We start from the raw sequence: 20,508 nt of genomic DNA on the forward strand, positions 1-20,508 counted from the left end.
GAAATTAAACGAACATTGGATGGTTGACAAATACAATTTTGACCGCCATTTCCTGGACGCCAGGGAACGGAGAGCATCTGCTAAAGCAGATCCCGAAGTGCGCGGGGTGGGCCTGACGGAGTGTTGGGGTTTGAACCTCGGTGTTTGAACCCAGGATCTCGAAATGCATCGTGATTCCTGTCCACTAGATTGTAAGGTGTATGTAGGTAATCTTGGAAACAATGGGAACAAGACTGAACTAGAACGGGCTTTTGGCTATTATGGACCACTTTGAAGTGTGTGGGTTGCTCGGAACCCTCCTGGCTTTACTTTTGTTGAATATGAGGATCCCCGAGATGCAGCTGATGCTGTCCGAGAGCTGGATGGAAGAACACTATGTGGCTGTCGTGTGAGAGTGGAACTGTCGAATGGTGAAAAAAGAAGTCGCAATCGTGGCCAGCCGCCCTCTTGGGGCCGTCGCCCTCGAGATGATTATCGAAGGAGGAGTCCTCCACCTCGGCGAAGATCTCCAAGAAGGAGAAGCTTCTCTCGAAGCGGAGCAGGTCACTTTCTAGAGATGGGAGAAGAGAAAGGTCTCTGTCTCGGGAGAAAAACCACAAGCCATCTTGGTCTTTCTCTAGGTCTCGTAGCCGATCTAGGTCAAATGAAAGGAAATAGAAGACCAGCTTGCTAAAGAAGTGGTGTACAGGAAATAACTTCATTTGACAGGAGTATGTACAGGAAATTCAAGTTTTGTTTGAGACTTCATAATCTTGGTGCGTTTTTAAGATGTTTTAGCTGTTCAAATTTGCTTTGAACTTTAGTTTTTCATAGACTGAAATAAACCTAGATCCTGCCCAGTTAAAGTGTGATGTGCTAATGATACAGAAACCACTGGTAGAAATGGAATAAAGCTCTAGTTTGTCTAGTAGCTGGGATATAGTGTGGAGCTGTGGGTAAAATGATAGGCAGTCTTTAAAAGCTGTTAGTGAACACCAGCTAACAGATAAAGGATGGGAACTGCAGCCTGAAGGCTTTCAGAGGTTCCTTACTGATTGCTATATATGGACGCATAGCTGCAACATTCTTTATTTGGAAATGGAAGACTTTAAGTTACCAGTGTCCTATCAGTGTAAGGGTACATTGTAGAGCTGAACCTTTGAGTTACTGTGCAAGATTTCTTTTTCATGCTGTCATTTGTAATATGTTTGTGAGAATCCTTGGGATTAAAGTTTTAGTTACAAAAAAAAAAAAAAAAGAAAGAAAGAAAAATACAATTTTGAAAGAACAATGGATCACTGGAGAAATCAACAAGGCAAAGGAGAAATCCCTGCCATCAGATGTGATAATTTCCACATCTGCCTGAAAAGTTTTAATGATTTCCCAGATTATAAAGTTTCCTGTCTGACATGGTTCAACTTGGGAAAATGCACATCTTCAGACACGGACCGCCGAACTCCTGTTTAGTTGGCTTAGTCAATCGCCATGAGATTCACATTGTATCAGGAGAGTGAAGGTGTCCTTGGAGTGCATCAGAACGACACACAGTCAACAAGGCCACTGGCAGCACGGGTGACGACCTGGTCCACGTCCACTGGGAGCAACAGTCCTCTTACCCTGTCCCTTATTTAGCCATGGGTCCTGCTAGACAGCCTTCCCAAGATGCCTTGCACCTGTGATGCTTCCTGCCAGCACCTGGGATTCACACTGCCCTCAACAAGGATCCCCAGCCCTCAGCACTCAAGAGTGAGAGGTGGGTATGGCCACATTTCCACTCTTCCTCTCTTCTCCCCCAGTCCACCATCCCTCACACTTTGGGTTTTGCTTCTGCCTTTCAGATTTATCTTTCTCTACTATTTTTGGCATTTTAGAATATCTCCGTTTTTATTCTTTTTGTTCAGTATATATTTTTACCATTTTTTCATTTCATTTTTTTTTTTTAAAGACAGGGTTTCTCTGTATTTCTTTGGAGCCAGTCCTGGAATTAGCCACCAACGCCCGGCCGTTTTCAATTATTTACGCAATATTGCTTTTGCTAAATACAGCTTATCTAAGGGGAGAATTGGCATCAGTCAGATTGAAATTTTCTTCCAGTTTTTAAAATGTTGCATCTTTCTTTTAGTGAGAGTTGTATCTTGCATACAGTATACACAAGTCTGTAAAAACTAAATTTTCTCATGTTCGTTGAAACACTCCAGCTGTGGGCAGATGCTCACTTGCATGGGGGACCTTTTGCCCCTCCATTGTGCCTGATATATTTGCACTGCAGCAAAATGGGGACTCTTTTAGCGCTCAGCCAAAATGTGGATTTTTTTCCTTCTTTCTTCTCCATGCTGACAGTTTCATTCACAGAAAGAAAAAAAAAAAAAAAAAAAAAAAAAGGACGTTGGCAATTTTGCTCTCAGTAAAATTCAAATAGCCAGTTCCAAGTAATACGTGTCACCTGTGTTTTGTGGACTGTGAGTGTGACTGAATTAAAAGTATCACTATACTTTCCCATTACTTATACACATTTTTACACAACTGGATAGGTTATTGCTCTGTTTTTTTATTACATCTGCATCTATGTTGTGGTTTAAGTTTTTATTGTAATTTTTCTTTATTTTTGAGGATTTAACAGGTGTATGCAATTAAGTGTAATAATACTTATTTCAAATTCACATGTTTTTACTTATTGATAGCAGTTGCCCTTGGTTTTTTTTTTTTTTTTTAATCGCTTCTTTAGTATTCAAATTTCATTTTCTTTTGCTTGTTTTTTTTTTTTCCATTTTTCACTTTGCTTTTGTTTTGTTTTGTTTCGAAGCAGGGTTTGTTTCTCTGTATTTCTCTGGATGTCCAGAAACTAGCTTTGTAGTCAGGGCTGACCTTGAACTCACAGAGATCCACCTGCCTCTGGATCCCAAGTGCTGGGATTAAAGCCATGTACCAGTACAGGCCAGAAATTTTCATTTATTGAATATCAAAAATAGTGCATGCTACTCTTTTGTGATTCCATTTTCCATCAATAGCATTTTCCTGTGCAAGCAACAGAGTGAGTCTGTCTTATCTGGGTTCACATGACAGTCTGGCATTTTATCCCAGACCTCTTATTCTTAGCAGGACAACACACTAACAACAGGGTTAGTGGAGGGGGATCTTCAGGACTGTGCTGAGTCACAAAAGAACGACAAGTTAGGGCATTTAGAGCAGATACAGAGCAAGGAGCAAAGATGAGTAAAAACAAATCTCAGGTATGTGGTGAGGAGGATGACTACCAATCCAGGGCAAAACTTGGGGAGATGTGAGTGATCCCAGGGAAATAAATGTGGGTCTGAAAGGGCCCTAAGGCACAGGAGAGATGAGATGAGTTTTCAAAGCTTAAGGATGGTGGGTGCTGTTTACGTATATAAAAGATAATGATGGCAAATAGTGACAGGCAGGAAGCAAACTGAAACATTGACGTGAGAAGTGACTGAGAGTATGGGAGGACAATATCCCAGGCGATGGCATTATTTAAGCCATCTACTCACACTAGAATATCTTCACTGTCCTAGGGGCTCGTGTCAAGACGGAGATTTGTGGTGCGTGGAGAAAATTCAGATCCGCACATTGGGAAAAGTCTGAAAGACCTTGTGAGAATCAAAGAGACTGTTGAGGAGTACATATGTGTCCACCAAAGAAGAAAGGGCTGTATTTAAGGGGATAGAAATAGTTAGGTCAGTGGAGGAATGGGTCTAAAATTAACATAGAGTACCCCTCCAAATCCACTGAACATGACGTGTATAACAATAATGGGGTCAAATTTCGGGAGTATCGTATCTGTGCCATTCTCTCTGTGTAACTGTGGACGTGAGATCTTTGCTTCTGCAATAGGAATGCAGAAAAAAAAATCACCGAATGGAAATAGAATTCTGTTGCAATACCCAAACATATAAGTCTCTGAGACAGGGGGCTTATCAATCAGAATCTGCCTGATTGATTTGACTACCAAATGTCACAGAAAACACATTTTGGTGAGGATGTGCTCAGCGCTGTGGGATTTGTAGCCTTACCCTTGCCTTTGCTTTCCACATATCAGCTAAAGGCAGTGACATCCCACGGAACACTGCTGGTTAACCTGTAAGGTGAAACTGGAGATGATGCACCCCACATGGAAAGTCCAAGGATTTAGTCAACACTAACCAACAGAAGAAACATACGTGCATCCAAAACACCGACCTTCACTGCACACATTCGTATCTATGTGTAAGAAACAAATGTTGTTGTAAACATGATTACATTGATACCTGGCTTAAGCAAAAATATCAGCTGATGAATATAAATTCCTGGGGACTGGAGGGATGGTTCAACTGTTAAAGACCATTGGCTGCTCTTCCAGAGTGCCAGGGTTGGATTCCCAAGCATGTGTATAGTGCACAGAAATGCAGGCAAAGCACCCACACACATAAAATAAAAAACTTTTATTACATGCCTTATAACGTGCAAATTTGGCTTTCACATAGATCAGCGTATCCTTCTGCCTGACATGAACTCAGAGTGTTTGGGATTTGACCCTGCTCTCCAACATTTTATTCTACCCTCTAAGATGGTCTAAGATGCCGTTGCTAAGACGTCATCTCTGAACCTAACATTGAAAGGAGTAGTTGGACATTTCTTCAGGGGCTGATGGCACACATCTCTAATCTCAGCACTCAGGAGGCACAGGTAGGTGGATCTCTGTGAGTTTGAGACCAGCCCAGTCTACAGAACAAGTTCCAGAACAGCCTGGAGTCACAAAGAAGCCCTGCCAAAAGATAGGAATTGGACATCCATCACTTGTCAGTTCTGCTCCTGAGCTGTCAATCATTATATTTTCCCACAAATGCCATTCCAAATGTAGTTTTATATACAGTCCTTTTGGCTGTCCCTCTAGGACTAACAAACCTGACACACATTATCATGCTTCCAAGTAACACCATCTTGGGGGTCTTCCTCATATCTCAATTATGTGTTGGTGTCACAGGGAACTCATTACTGTTCATCTTATATGCTTACACTCTGCTCTTTAAGCCTCGTTTTAAGAAGCTGATCGATTCTGTTTTCATGCACCTGGCAATAGTTAATGTCCTGATGATCATATTCATGTTGATCTCACACATCATGTCATCCTTTGGAGTAACCAGATTTCTGGATGATGCTGGCTGCATGGCAGTTTTATTTATAGTCAGAGTCGCCCGGGGTATGTCCATCAGTACCACCTCTGTTCTGAGCACATTTCAAGTCATCACCATCACTCCCAGTAATTCTAAGTGGGCGTGGCTTAAGGCTAAGCTCTCTAAGTGGACTTTTTCATCCTTACTTTGCTCCTGGGTCATTAACATACTCATCTATGCATATATGATTTCAATGGTAATAGCCAAAACCAATGCTACTCTTTTTGGCAATGGATATTTGGATCCTTACTGTCAAAACAAGAACTTTGGAAACCAAAACCCGGGGTCATTTTTTAGAATCATATTCATTTGTGATTTATTATATGTGGCCATCATGATATGGACCAGCCTGTACATGGTGATTCTCCTCTACAGACACCGAAAAAGAGCCCAGCATCTCCACAGCACAAGCCTCTCCTGCCAGCCATCTCCTGAACGCAGAGCCACTCACAGCATCTTGTTGCTGGTGAGCTGTTTTGTGTTCTTCTATTGGTTGAACAACTTCATCACCCTTTTTGGTTTTTATGTACAAACAAAAATTCCAGACTTGGAGGGAATTAATGCAATTTTCGTAACATGCTACCCAACCATCTGTCCTTTTTTACTGATGAAGAATAACAAATATACTTTGCAATTCACTTCTTCCTTTTCTGTTATGACGATGACCTGCTTTCAAAGAGCACTCCATGACTGAGCTCAAACCCACACTTTCTCATCATTGGAAAACTGTCTTAATGATTTCCATGGGACAAAGAATTTGAATGTAAATCCTGAATACCTGATATGGCCTTATTATAACTTAACCTTCTGTTCTCTATTAAAATTCATGTAGTTAACATTTTTCTTGAATACAGCTGTGTGTACATAATTTTAGTAACTTCAAGATTTACTCTCCACTACCCTTTGGACAAAATGAATGTATTTTAAGTATTTTGAACAATATTCTACTTCTGGCTTTTTCATTATAAAGATACGTCCAATCAAAATTTTAAAATGCTATTTGGAACTTGGGTTATGTTTTTTGTGGAGTGTTCTGTCCTAAGGAACGTCTTTTAACGATTGATCAAATAAATGTTCCTATATTAGCTGTTACCTACCTCAAATACAGCTGTAGGCGAGATGCTTTTGTGGTATAACTGACAGGTATTTAATGGATGTCCTTGTACAATAGCTGTCTTTGAGTCAGTCATATTTTTATTATTTTAGTTAGTTTTTAAATCTTTTTTTTAATTTTGAAATTATGATATAATTCCACATTTCCCCTTCCAGTTTCCACTCTCTCAAATCCTCCTGCATATGCCTCTCATTTCTAGGTGTAAAATTCATGGCCTATTAATCCTTGTTACATCTGTGTGTGTGTGTGTGTGTGTGTGTGTGTGTGTGTGTGTCCCTAAATACACAAATACTACCTGATCAGTCTGTATAATGTTACTTGTATATATGTATTCAGGGCTGACCATTTGGTCCTTTCTAATATTTTTAACTGAAATAGAATTACATCAATTTGATCAACCATGTTCACAGTGTCTGTATTCAAAGCACGTAGAAAACAGAAGCAAACTATATGTCCTTGAAATGATGACTGGATAATGAAAATGTTGTACATATACAATAGAGTTATACTCAGCTGTAAACAAACAAGCAAACAAACAAACTTGAAAGTTTCAGATGAGTAGAACTTGAAAATATTATATTGAGTGAGTTAATTCATACAAAAAGCAAACAAAAAAATCTGGGTTAAAAATTAATTCTGGTAGTATGACCATACCTGCCTTCAAATCATACTATAGAAACATAGGGACTGTCCATTCAATATGTCAACAGAATAGACAGGAACAATCGCCTGATTCAAAAACACACCAAAAAGTGCACATTGCAGAAAACCCACGGGTAGAGAAATAAAACTACATCCTTATCTCTCAGGCTAAACAAAAGTTGTCTCCAATTAGATTTTAAATCTTGGTACAGAACTCCACATTCTGAAAACATCAGAGGAAAAATAAGGAAAGCATTTCAAGTTATAGATACAGGAAATGCTTTCTGAATAGGACTCCAGTCCCTCAAGAAGCAATGACAGAAGTTGACCAATGGGATCTCATATAATTAAAACACTTCTTTACACCAAAAGAGTGTAAATCCAGTGAAGAGCTAGATCCCAGAATGGGACAAAATTTGCTAGCCCATACAGCTGATAGAGGATCAAACAATTCCAGCCAATGACTTGTCTACCGAAATGAGCAGACTGAACTCAAAATACAAAATTGAAAAGATCAATGAGGGGTTGGAGAGATGGCTCAGAGGTTAAAGGCAGTGACTGTTCTTCCAGAGGTTGTGAGTTTAATTCCCAGCCACCACATGGTGGCACGCAACCATCTATCCATCTATAATGAGATCTGGTGCCTTCTTCTGGTGTGCAGGCAGAACACTGTCTACACAGTACAAAAAAGAAAAAAAGAAAAAAAGAAACTATTTAAAAAAATGAAAAAATCTGAAGAGGTCTAAGATTTGTATTTCCTGCTGTGTAGGGCTCATCTGGTGGGCATATCTGATATGTATATTGAGTTGTTGTATTTTGACCTTGTAACAATATGTTGCCAAATTAATTCATGTGCTTTAATAGAAGGCCAAATTGCACTAGAAGTGTCAAAATGAAAAATAAAACCTGATATCCGTTTGTTTCATGCTCGGCCTGATACCTGGATGTGGATCTCTGCATCTGCTTCCATCAACTACTGGATGAAGGTTCTATGATGACAATTAGGGTAGTCACCAATCTGATTTCTGGGGAAGGCCAGTTCAGGCACCCTGTCACTAATGTTAGGGATCTTAGCTGGGGTCATCCTTGTGGATTCTTAGAATGTCCCTAGCATCAGGTTTCCCCTGGGCCAGTAAGGGCTTCCTCTATAGAGATCTTTGCTCAACTTTGATGGGGAGGATTGTCCTGCCTCAACTAAATGAACCAGGCTATGTTGACTCCCCATGGGAGGCCTTACCATTTCTGAGGAGCAGAAGGGGTGGTTTCCGGGAGGTGGGGTGTGAGGAAGGGAGATGGGGGGAAATGTGGGTGGTATGTAAAATGTATAAAAAAAAAAAAAAAAGAAACCCTGCCGTGGGGGGAAGGGGGGGGGGGGGAGAGAGAGAGAGAGAGAGAGAGAGAGAGAGAGAGAGAGAGAGAGAGAGAGAGAGAGAGAGATGAAAGAAATATAAAAGACCCAGTATTATTAGTTGTAATTTGTCACATATGGTAATAACTAGAAAAAAGTAGCAAGAGAAATTAAACGAACATTGGATGGTTGACAAATACAATTTTGACCGCCATTTCGTGGACGCCAGGGAACGGAGACCATCTGCTAAAGCAGATCCCGAAGTGCGCGGGTGGGCCTGACGGAGTGGTGGGGTTTGAACCTCGGTATTTGAACCCAGGATCTCGAAATGCATCGTGATTCCTGTCCACTAGATTGTAAGGTGTATGTAGGTAATCTTGGAAACAATGGGAACAAGACTGAACTAGAACGGGCTTTTGGCTATTATGGACCACTTTGAAGTGTGTGGGTTGCTCGGAACCCTCCTGGCTTTACTTTTGTGGAATCTGAGGATCCCCGAGATGCAGCTGATGCTGTCCGAGAGCTGGATGGAAGAACACTATGTGGCTGTCGTGTGAAAGTGGAACTGTCGAATGGTGAAAAAAGAAGTCGCAATCGTGGCCCGCCGCCCTCTTGGGGCCGTCGCCCTCGAGATGATTATCGAAGGAGGAGTCCTCCACCTCGGCGAAGATCTCCAAGAAGGAGAAGCTTCTCTCGAAGCCGGAGCAGGTCACTTTCTAGAGATAGGAGAAGAGAAAGGTCTCAGTCTCGGGAGAAAAAACCACAAGCCATCTCGGTCTTTCTCTAGGTCTCCTAGCCGATCTAGGTCAAATGAAAGGAAATAGAAGACCAGCATGCTAAAGAAGTGGTGTACAGGAAATAACTTCATTTGACAGGAGTATGTACAGGAAATTCAAGTTTTGTTTGAGACTTCATAATCTTGGTGCGTTTTTAAGATGTTTTAGCTGTTCAAATTTGCTTTGAACTTTAGTTTTTCATAGACTGAAATAAACCTAGATCCTGCCCAGTTAAAGTGTGATGTGCTAATGATACAGAAACCACTGGTAGAAATGGAATAAAGCTCTAGTTTGTCTAGTAGCTGGGATATAGTGTGGAGCTGTGGGTAAAATGATAGGCAGTCTTTAAAAGCTGTTAGTGAACACCAGCTAACAGATAAAGGATGGGAACTGCACCCTGAAGGCTTTCAGAGGTTCCTTACTGATTGCTATATATGGACACATAGCTGCAACATTCTTTATTTGGAAATGGAAGACTTTAAGTTACCAGTGTCCTATCAGTGTAAGGGTACATTGTAGAGCTGAACCTTTGAGTTACTGTGCAAGATTTCTTTTTCATGCTGTCATTTGTAATATGTTTGTGAGAATCCTTGGGATTAAAGTTTTGGTTACAAAAAAAAAAAAAAAGGAAGAAAAATACAATTTTGAAAGAACAATGGATCACTGGAGAAATCAACAAGGCAAAGGAGAAATCCCTGCCATCAGATGTGATAATTTCCACATCTGCCTGAAAAGTTTTAATGATTTCCCAGATTATAAAGTTTCCTGTCTGACATGGTTCAACTTGGGAAAATGCACATCTACAGACACGGACCGAACTCCGGTTTAGTTGGCTTAGTCAATCGCCATGAGATTCACATTGTATCAGGAGAGTGAAGGTGTCCTTGGAGTGCATCAGAACGACACACAGTCAACAAGGCCACTGGCAGCACGGGTGACGACCTGGTCCACGTCCACTGGGAGCAACAGTCCTCTTACCCTGTCCCTTATTTAGCCATGGGTCCTGCTAGACAGCCTTCCCAAGATGCCTTGCACCTGTGATGCTTCCTGCCAGCACCTGGGATTCACACTGCCCTCAACAAGGATCCCCAGCCCTCAGCACTCAAGAGTGAGAGGTGGGTATGGCCACATTTCCACTCTTCCTCTCTTCTCCCCCAGTCCACCAGCCCTCACACTTTGGGTTTTGCTTCTGCCTTTCAGATTTATCTTTCTCTACTATTTTTGGCATTTTAGAATATCTCTGTTTTTATTCTTTTTGTTCAGTATATATTTTTACCATTTTTTCATTTCATTTTTTTTAAAAGACAGGGTTTCTCTGTATTTCTTTGGAGCCAGTCCTGGAATTAGCCACCAACGCCCGGCCGTTTTCAATTATTTATGCAATATTGCTTTTGCTAAATACAGCTTATCTAAGGGGAGAATTGGCATCAGTCAGATTGAAATTTTCTTCCAGTTTTTAAAATGTTGCATCTTTCTTTTAGTGAGAGTTGTATCTTGCATACAGTATACACAAGTCTGTAAAAACTAAATTTTCTCATGTTCGTTGAAACACTCCAGCTGTGGGCAGATGCTCACTTGCATGGGGGACCTTTTGCCCCTCCATTGTGCCTGATATATTTGCACTGCAGCAAAATGGGGACTCTTTTAGCGCTCAGCCAAAATGTGGATTTTTTTCCTTCTTTCTTCTCCATGCTGACAGTTTCATTCACAGAAAGAAAAAGAAAAAAAAAAAAAGGACGTTGGCAATTTTGCTCTCAGTAAAATTCAAATAGCCAGTTCCAAGTAATACGTGTCACCTGTGTTTTGTGGACTGTGAGTGTGACTGAATTAAAAGTATCACTATACTTTCCCATTACTTATACACATTTTTACACAACTGGATAGGTTATTGCTCTGTTTTTTTATTACATCTGCATCTATGTTGTGGTTTAAGTTTTTATTGTAATTTTTCTTTATTTTTTAGGATTTAACAGGTGTATGCAATTAAGTGTAATAATACTTATTTCAAATTCACATGTTTTTACTTATTGATAGCAGTTGCCCTTGGTTTTTTTTTTTTTTTTTTTTTAATCGCTTCTTTAGTATTCAAATTTCATTTTCTTTTGCTTGTTTTTTTTTTTTTCCATTTTTCACTTTGCTTTTGTTTTGTTTTGTTTCGAAGCAGGGTTTGTTTCTCTGTATTTCTCTGGATGTCCAGAAACTAGCTTTGTAGTCAGGGCTGACCTTGAACTCACAGAGATCCACCTGCCTCTGGATCCCAAGTGCTGGGATTAAAGCCATGTACCAGTACAGGCCAGAAATTTTCATTTATTGAATATCAAAAATAGTGCATGCTACTCTTTTGTGATTCCATTTTCCATCAATAGCATTTTCCTGTGCAAGCAACAGAGTGAGTCTGTCTTATCTGGGTTCACATGACAGTCTGGCATTTTATCCCAGACCTCTTATTCTTAGCAGGACAACACACTAACAACAGGGTTAGTGGAGGGGATCTTCAGGACTGTGCTGAGTCACAAAAGAACGACAAGTTAGGGCATTTAGAGCAGATACAGAGCAAGGAGCAAAGATGAGTAAAAACAAATCTCAGGTATGTGGTGAGGAGGATGACTACCAATCCAGGGCAAAACTTGGGGAGATGTGAGTGATCCCAGGGAAATAAATGTGGGTCTGAAAGGGCCCTAAGGCACAGGAGAGATGAGATGAGTTTTCAAAGCTTAAGGATGGTGGGTGCTGTTTACGTATATAAAAGATAATGATGGCAAATAGTGACAGGCAGGAAGCAAACTGAAACATTGACGTGAGAAGTGACTGAGAGTATGGGAGGACAATATCCCAGGCGATGGCATTATTTAAGCCATCTACTCACACTAGAATATCTTCACTGTCCTAGGGGCTCGTGTCAAGACGGAGATTTGTGGTGCGTGGAGAAAATTCAGATCCCCACATTGGGAAAAGTCTGAAAGACCTTGTGAGAATCAAAGAGACTGTTGAGGAGTACATACGTGTCCACCAAAGAAGAAAGGGCTGTATTTAAGGGGATAGAAATAGTTAGGTCAGTGGAGGAATGGGTCTAAAATTAACATAGAGTACCCCTCCAAATCCACTGAACATGACGTGTATAACAATAATGGGGTCAAATTTCGGGAGTATCGTATCTGTGCCATTCTCTCTGTGTAACTGTGGACGTGAGATCTTTGCTTCTGCAATAGGAATGCAGAAAAAAAAATCACCGAATGGAAATAGAATTCTGTTGCAATACCCAAACATATAAGTCTCTGAGACAGGGGGCTTATCAATCAGAATCTGCCTGATTGATTTGACCACCAAATGTCACAGAAAACACATTTTGGTGAGGATGTGCTCAGCGCTGTGGGATTTGTAGCCTTACCCTTGCCTTTGCTTTCCACATATCAGCTAAAGGCAGTGACATCCCACGGAACACTGCTGGTTAACCTGTAAGGTGAAACTGGAGATGATGCACCCCACATGGAAAGTCCAAGGATTTAGTCAACACTAACCAACAGAAGAAACATACGTGCATCCAAAACACCGACCTTCACTGCACACATTCGTATCTATGTGTAAGAAACAAATGTTGTTGTAAACATGATTACATTGATACCTGGCTTAAACAAAAATATCAGCTGATGAATATAAATTCCTGGGGACTGGAGGGATGGTTCAACTGTTAAAGACCATTGGCTGCTCTTCCAGAGTGCCAGGGTTGGATTCCCAAGCATGTGTATAGTGCACAGAAATGCAGGCAAAGCACCCACACACATAAAATAAAAAACTTTTATTACAGGCCTTATAACGTGCAAATTTGGCTTTCACATAGATCAGCGTATCCTTCTGCCTGACATGAACTCAGAGTGTTTGGGATTTGACCCTGCTCTCCAACATTTTATTCTACCCTCTAAGATGGTCTAAGATGCCGTTGCTAAGACGTCATCTCTGAACCTAACATTGAAAGGAGTAGTTGGACATTTCTTCAGGGGCTGATGGCACACATCTCTAATCTCAGCACTCAGGAGGCACAGGTAGGTGGATCTCTGTGAGTTTGAGACCAGCCCAGTCTACAGAACAAGTTCCAGAACAGCCTGGAATCACAAAGAAGCCCTGCCAAAAGAAAGGAATTGGACATCCATCACTTGTCAGTTCTGCTCCTGAGCTGTCAATCATTATATTTTCCCACAAATGCCATTCCAAATGTAGTTTTATATACAGTCCTTTTGGCTGTCGCTCTAGGACTAACAAACCTGACACACATTATCATGCTTCCAAGTAACACCATCTTGGGGGTCTTCCTCATATCTCAATTATGTGTTGGTGTCACAGGGAACTCATTACTGTTCATCTTATATGCTTACACTCTGCTCTTTAAGCCTCGTTTTAAGAAGCTGATCGATTCTGTTTTCATGCACCTGGCAATAGTTAATGTCCTGATGATCATATTCATGTTGATCTCACACATCATGTCATCCTTTGGAGTAACCAGATTTCTGGATGATGCTGGCTGCATGGCAGTTTTATTTATAGTCAGAGTCGCCCGGGGTATGTCCATCAGTACCACCTCTGTTCTGAGCACATTTCAAGTCATCACCATCACTCCCAGTAATTCTAAGTGGGCGTGGCTTAAGGCTAAACTCTCTAAGTGGACTTTTTCATCCTTACTTTGCTCCTGGGTCATTAACATACTCATCTATGCATATATGATTTCAATGGTAATAGCCAAAACCAATGCTACTCTTTTTGGCAATGGATATTTGGATCCTTACTGTCAAAACAAGAACTTTGGAAACCAAAACCCGGGGTCATTTTTTAGAATCATATTCATTTGTGATTTATTATATGTGGCCATCATGATATGGACCAGCCTGTACATGGTGATTCTCCTCTACAGACACCGAAAAAGAGCCCAGCATCTCCACAGCACAAGCCTCTCCTGCCAGCCATCTCCTGAACGCAGAGCCACTCACAGCATCTTGTTGCTGGTGAGCTGTTTTGTGTTCTTCTATTGGTTGAACAACTTCATCACCCTTTTTGGTTTTTATGTACAAACAAAAATTCCAGACTTGGAGGGAATTAATGCAATTTTCGTAACATGCTACCCAACCATCTGTCCTTTTTTACTGATGAAGAATAACAAATATACTTTGCAATTCACTTCTTCCTTTTCTGTTATGACGATGACCTGCTTTCAAAGAGCACTCCATGACTGAGCTCAAACCCACACTTTCTCATCATTGGAAAACTGTCTTAATGATTTCCATGGGACAAAGAATTTGAATGTAAATCCTGAATACCTGATATGGCCTTATTATAACTTAACCTTCTGTTCTCTATTAAAATTCATGTAGTTAACATTTTTCTTGAATACAGCTGTGTGTACATAATTTTAGTAACTTCAAGATTTACTCTCCACTACCCTTTGGACAAAATGAATGTATTTTAAGTATTTTGAACAATATTCTACTTCTGGCTTTTTCATTATAAAGATACTTCTAATCAAAATTTTAAAATGCTATTTGGAACTTGGGTTATGTTTTTTGTGGAGTGTTCTGTCCTAAGGAACGTCTTTTAACGATTGATCAAATAAATGTTCCTATATTAGCTGTTACCTACCTCAAATACAGCTGTAGGCGAGATGCTTTTGTGGTATAACTGACAGGTATTTAATGGATGTCCTTGTACAATAGCTGTCTTTGAGTCAGTCATATTTTTATTATTTTAGTTAGTTTTTAATTCTTTTTTTAATTTTGAAATTATGATATAATTCCATCATTTTCCCTTCCAGTTTCCACTCCCTCAAATCCTCCTGTATATGCCTCTCATTTCTAGGTGTAAAATTCATGGCCTATTAATCCTTGTTACATCTGTGTGTGTGTGTGTGTGCGTGTGTGTGTGTGTGCCTGTGCGTCCCTAAATACACAAATACTACCTGATCAGTCTGTATAATGTTACTTGTATATATGTATTCAGGGCTGACCATTTGGTCCTTTCTAATATTTTTAACTGAAATAGAATTACATCAATTTGATCACAGTGTCTGTATTCAAAGCACGTAGAAAACAGAAGCAAACTATATGTCCTTGAAATGATGACTGGATAATGAAAATGTTGTACATATACAATAGAGTTATACTCAGCTATAAACAAACAAGCAAACAAACAAACTTGAAAGTTTCAGATGAGTAGAACTTGAAAATAGTATATTGAGTGAGTTAATTCATACAAAAAGCAAACAAAAAAATCTGGGTTAAAAATTAATTCTGGTAGTATGACCATACCTGCCTTCAAATCATACTATAGAAACATAGGGACTGTCCATTCAATATGTCAACAGAATAGACAGGAACAATCGCCTGATTCAAAAACACACCAAAAAGTGCACATTGCAGAAAACCCACGGGTAGAGAAATAAAACTACATCCTTATCTCTCAGGCTAAACAAAAGTTGTCTCCAATTAGATTTTAAATCTTGGTACAGAACTCCACATTCTGAAAACATCAGAGGAAAAATAAGGAAAGCATTTCAAGTTATAGATACAGGAAATGCTTTCTGAATAGGACTCCAGTCCCTCAAGAAGCAATGACAGAAGTTGACCAATGGGATCTCATATAATTAAAACACTTCTTTACACCAAAAGAGTGTAAATCCAGTGAAGAGCTAGATCCCAGAATGGGACAAAATTTGCTAGCCCATACAGCTGATAGAGGATCAAACAATTCCAGCCAATGACTTGTCTACCGAAATGAGCAGACTGAACTCAAAATACAAAATTGAAAAGATCAATGAGGGGTTGGAGAGATGGCTCAGAGGTTAAAGGCAGTGACTGTTCTTCCAGAGGTTGTGAGTTTAATTCCCAGCCACCACATGGTGGCACGCAACCATCTATCCATCTATAATGAGATCTGGTGCCTTCTTCTGGTGTGCAGGCAGAACACTGTCTACACAGTACAAAAAAGAAAAAAAGAAAAAAAGAAACTATTTTAAAAAATGAAAAAATCTGAAGAGGTCTAAGATTTGTATTTCCTGCTGTGTAGGGCTCATCTGGTGGGCATATCTGATATGTATATTGAGGTGTTGTATTTTGACCTTGTAACAATATGTTGCCAAATTAATTCATGTGCTTTAATAGAAGGCCAAATTGCACTAGAAGTGTCAAAATGAAAAATAAAACCTGATATCCGTTTGTTTCATGCTTGGCCTGATACCTGGATGTGGATCTCTGCATCTGCTTCCATCAACTACTGGATGAAGGTTCTATGATGACAATTAGGGTAGTCACCAATCTGATTTCTGGGGAAGGCCAGTTCAGGCACCCTGTCACTAATGTTAGGGATCTTAGCTGGGGTCATCCTTGTGGATTCTTAGAATGTCCCTAGCATCAGGTTTCCCTGGGCCAGTAAGGGCTTCCTCTATAGAGATCTTTGCTCAACTTTGATGGGGAGGATTGTCCTGCCTCAACTAAATGAACCAGGCTATGTTGACTCCCCATGGGAGGCCTTACCATTTCTGAGGAGCAGAAGGGGTGGTTTCCGGGAGGTGGGGTGTGAGGAAGGGAGATGGGGGAAATGTGGGTGGTATGTAAAATGTATAAAAAATAAAAAAAGAAACCCTGCCGTGGGGGGAAGGGGGAGAGAGAGAGAGAGAGAGAGAGATGAAAGAAATATAAAAGACCCAGTATTATTACTTGTAATTTGTCACATATGGTAATAACTAGAAAAAAGTAGCAAGAGAAATTAAACGAACATTGGATGGTTGACAAATACAATTTTGACCGCCATTTCGTGGACGCCAGGGAACGGAGAGCATCTGCTAAAGCAGATCCCGAAGTGCGCGGGTGGGCCTGACGGAGTGTTGGGGTTTGAACCTCGGTGTTTGAACCCAGGATCTCGAAATGCATCGTGATTCCTGTCCACTAGATTGTAAGGTGTATGTAGGTAATCTTGGAAACAATGGGAACAAGACTGAACTAGAACGGGCTTTTGGCTATTATGGACCACTTTGAAGTGTGTGGGTTGCTCGGAACCCTCCTGGCTTTACTTTTGTTGAATTTGAGGATCCCCGAGATGCAGCTGATGCTGTCCGAGAGCTGGATGGAAGAACACTATGTGGCTGTCGTGTGAGAGTGGAACTGTCGAATGGTGAAAAAAGAAGTCGCAATCGTGGCCCGCCGCCCTCTTGGGGCCGTCGCCCTCGAGATGATTATCGAAGGAGGAGTCCTCCACCTCGGCGAAGATCTCCAAGAAGGAGAAGCTTCTCTCGAAGCCGGAGCAGGTCACTTTCTAGAGATAGGAGAAGAGAAAGGTCTCTGTCTCGGGAGAAAAAACCACAAGCCATCTCGGTCTTTCTCTAGGTCTCGTAGCCGATCTAGGTCAAATGAAAGGAAATAGAAGACCAGCTTGCTAAAGAAGTGGCGTACAGGAAATAACTTCATTTGACAGGAGTATGTACAGGAAATTCAAGTTTTGTTTGAGACTTCATAATCTTGGTGCGTTTTTAAGATGTTTTAGCTGTTCAAATTTGCTTTGAACTTTAGTTTTTCATAGACTGAAATAAACCTAGATCCTGCCCAGTTAAAGTGTGATGTGCTAATGATACAGAAACCACTGGTAGAAATGGAATAAAGCTCTAGTTTGTCTAGTAGCTGGGATATAGTGTGGAGCTGTGGGTAAAATGATAGGCAGTCTTTAAAAGCTGTTAGTGAACACCAGCTAACAGATAAAGGATGGGAACTGCACCCTGAAGGCTTTCAGAGGTTCCTTACTGATTGCTATATATGGACACATAGCTGCAACATTCTTTATTTGGAAATGGAAGACTTTAAGTTACCAGTGTCCTATCAGTGTAAGGGTACATTGTAGAGCTGAACCTTTGAGTTACTGTGCAAGATTTCTTTTTCATGCTGTCATTTGTAATATGTTTGTGAGAATCCTTGGGATTAAAGTTTTGGTTACAAAAAAAAAAAAAAAGAAAGAAAAATACAATTTTGAAAGAACAATGGATCACTGGAGAAATCAACAAGGCAAAGGAGAAATCCCTGCCATCAGATGTGATAATTTCCACATCTGCCTGAAAACTTTTAATGATTTCCCAGATTATAAAGTTTCCTGTCTGACATGGTTCAACTTGGGAAAATGCACATCTACAGACACGGACCGAACTCCTGTTTAGTTGGCTTAGTCAATCGCCATGAGATTCACATTGTATCAGGAGAGTGAAGGTGTCCTTGGAGTGCATCAGAACGACACACAGTCAACAAGGCCACTGGCAGCACGGGTGACGACCTGGTCCACGTCCACTGGGAGCAACAGTCCTCTTACCCTGTCCCTTATTTAGCCATGGGTCCTGCTAGACAGCCTTCCCAAGATGCCTTGCACCTGTGATGCTTCCTGCCAGCACCTGGGATTCACACTGCCCTCAACAAGGATCCCCAGCCCTCAGCACTCAAGAGTGAGAGGTGGGTATGGCCACATTTCCACTCTTCCTCTCTTCTCCCCCAGTCCACCAGCCCTCACACTTTGGGTTTTGCTTCTGCCTTTCAGATTTATCTTTCTCTACTATTTTTGGCATTTTAGAATATCTCTGTTTTTATTCTTTTTGTTCAGTATATATTTTTACCATTTTTTCATTTCATTTTTTTTAAAAGACAGGGTTTCTCTGTATTTCTTTGGAGCCAGTCCTGGAATTAGCCACCAACGCCCGGCCGTTTTCAATTATTTATGCAATATTGCTTTTGCTAAATACAGCTTATCTAAGGGGAGAATTGGCATCAGTCAGATTGAAATGTTCTTCCAGTTTTTAAAATGTTGCATCTTTCTTTTAGTGAGAGTTGTATCTTGCATACAGTATACACAAGTCTGTAAAAACTAAATTTTCTCATGTTCGTTGAAACACTCCAGCTGTGGGCAGATGCTCACTTGCATGGGGGACCTTTTGCCCCTCCATTGTGCCTGATATATTTGCACTGCAGCAAAATGGGGACTCTTTTAGCGCTCAGCCAAAATGTGGATTTTTTTTCCTTCTTTCTTCTCCATGCTGACAGTTTCATTCACAGAAAGAAAAAAAAAAAAAAAAAAAAAAAAGGACGTTTGCAATTTTGCTCTCAGTAAAATTCAAATAGCCAGTTCCAAGTAATACGTGTCACCTGTGTTTTGTGGACTGTGAGTGTGACTGAATTAAAAGTATCACTATACTTTCCCATTACTTATACACATTTTTACACAACTGGATAGGTTATTGCTCTGTTTTTTTATTGCATCTGCATCTATGTTGTGGTTTAAGTTTTTATTGTAATTTTTCTTTATTTTTGAGGATTTAACAGGTGTATGCAATTAAGTGTAATAATACTTATTTCAAATTCACATGTTTTTACTTATTGATAGCAGTTGCCCTGGGTTTTTTTTTTTAATCGCTTCTTTAGTATTCAAATTTCATTTTCTTTTGTTTGTTTGTTTTTTTCCATTTTTCATTTTGCTTTTGTTTTGTTTTGTTTCGAAGCAGGGTTTGTTTCTCTGTATTTCTCTGGATGTCCAGAAACTAGCTTTGTAGTCAGGGCTGACCTTGAACTCACAGAGATCCACCTGCCTCTGGATCCCAAGTGCTGGGATTAAAGCCATGTACCAGTACAGGCCAGAAATTTTCATTTATTGAATATCAAAAATAGTGCATGCTACTCTTTTGTGATTCCATTTTCCATCAATAGCATTTTCCTGTGCAAGCAATAGAGTGAGTCTGTCTTATCTGGGTTCACATGACAGTCTGGCATTTTATCCCAGACCTCTTATTCTTAGCAGGACAACACACTAACAACAGGGTTAGTGGAGGGGATCTTCAGGACTGTGCTGAGTCACAAAAGAACGACAAGTTAGGGCATTTAGAGCAGATACAGAGCAAGGAGCAAAGATGAGTAAAAACAAATCTCAGGTATGTGGTGAGGAGGATGACTACCAATCCAGGGCAAAACTTGGGGAGATGTGAGTGATCCCAGGGAAATAAATGTGGGTCTGAAAGGGCCCTAAGGCACAGGAGAGATGAGATGAGTTTTCAAAGCTTAAGGATGGTGGGTGCTGTTTACCTATATAAAAGATAATGATGGCAAATAGTGACAGGCAGGAAGCAAACTGAAACATTGACGTGAGAAGTGACTGAGAGTATGGGAGGACAATATCCCAGGCGATGGCATTATTTAAGCCATCTACTCACACTAGAATATCTTCACTGTCCTAGGGGCTCGTGTCAAGACGCAGATTTGTGGTGCGTGGAGAAAATTCAGATCCGCACATTGGGAAAAGTCTGAAAGACCTTGTGAGAATCAAAGAGACTGTTGAGGAGTACATACGTGTCCACCAAAGAAGAAAGGGCTGTATTTAAGGGGATAGAAATAGTTAGGTCAGTGGAGGAATGGGTCTAAAATTAACATAGAGTACCCCTCCAAATCCACTGAACATGACGTGTATAACAATAATGGG

General features: G+C 40.5%; 2 protein-coding genes and 3 pseudogenes across 2 annotated transcripts; all 5 read left to right on the forward strand.

The window, feature by feature from the left end:
- The first annotated feature begins 110 nt into the window (after positions 1 to 110).
- Positions 111 to 839, forward strand: LOC127238741 (serine/arginine-rich splicing factor 3-like; annotated as a pseudogene).
- A 4,057-nt stretch (positions 840 to 4,896) lies between these two features.
- On the forward strand, positions 4,897 to 5,844 carry LOC127238686 (vomeronasal type-1 receptor 4-like). Its single transcript, XM_051207353.1, has one exon. The coding sequence runs from the start codon at positions 4,897 to 4,899 to the stop codon at positions 5,842 to 5,844; it is 948 nt and encodes a 315-aa protein (XP_051063310.1).
- Positions 5,845 to 8,560: 2,716 nt separating this feature from the next.
- Positions 8,561 to 9,260, forward strand: LOC127238745 (serine/arginine-rich splicing factor 3-like; annotated as a pseudogene).
- A 4,044-nt stretch (positions 9,261 to 13,304) lies between these two features.
- LOC127238685 (vomeronasal type-1 receptor 4-like) lies at positions 13,305 to 14,252 on the forward strand. Its single transcript, XM_051207352.1, has one exon. The coding sequence runs from the start codon at positions 13,305 to 13,307 to the stop codon at positions 14,250 to 14,252; it is 948 nt and encodes a 315-aa protein (XP_051063309.1).
- A 2,568-nt stretch (positions 14,253 to 16,820) lies between these two features.
- Positions 16,821 to 17,612, forward strand: LOC127238623 (serine/arginine-rich splicing factor 3-like; annotated as a pseudogene).
- Positions 17,613 to 20,508: the final 2,896 nt, after the last annotated feature.

This window comes from Phodopus roborovskii, unplaced genomic scaffold (genome assembly GCF_943737965.1).
Source record: "Phodopus roborovskii unplaced genomic scaffold, PHOROB, whole genome shotgun sequence".
In the NCBI taxonomy this organism is placed as follows: domain Eukaryota; kingdom Metazoa; phylum Chordata; class Mammalia; order Rodentia; family Cricetidae; genus Phodopus; species Phodopus roborovskii.

Bases quoted from the DNA above. Each gene is read 5' to 3' on its own strand.
- LOC127238686 (XM_051207353.1), top strand. From the start codon at position 4,897: ATGCTTCCAAGTAACACCATCTTGGGGGTCTTCCTCATATCTCAATTA.
- LOC127238685 (XM_051207352.1), top strand. From the start codon at position 13,305: ATGCTTCCAAGTAACACCATCTTGGGGGTCTTCCTCATATCTCAATTA.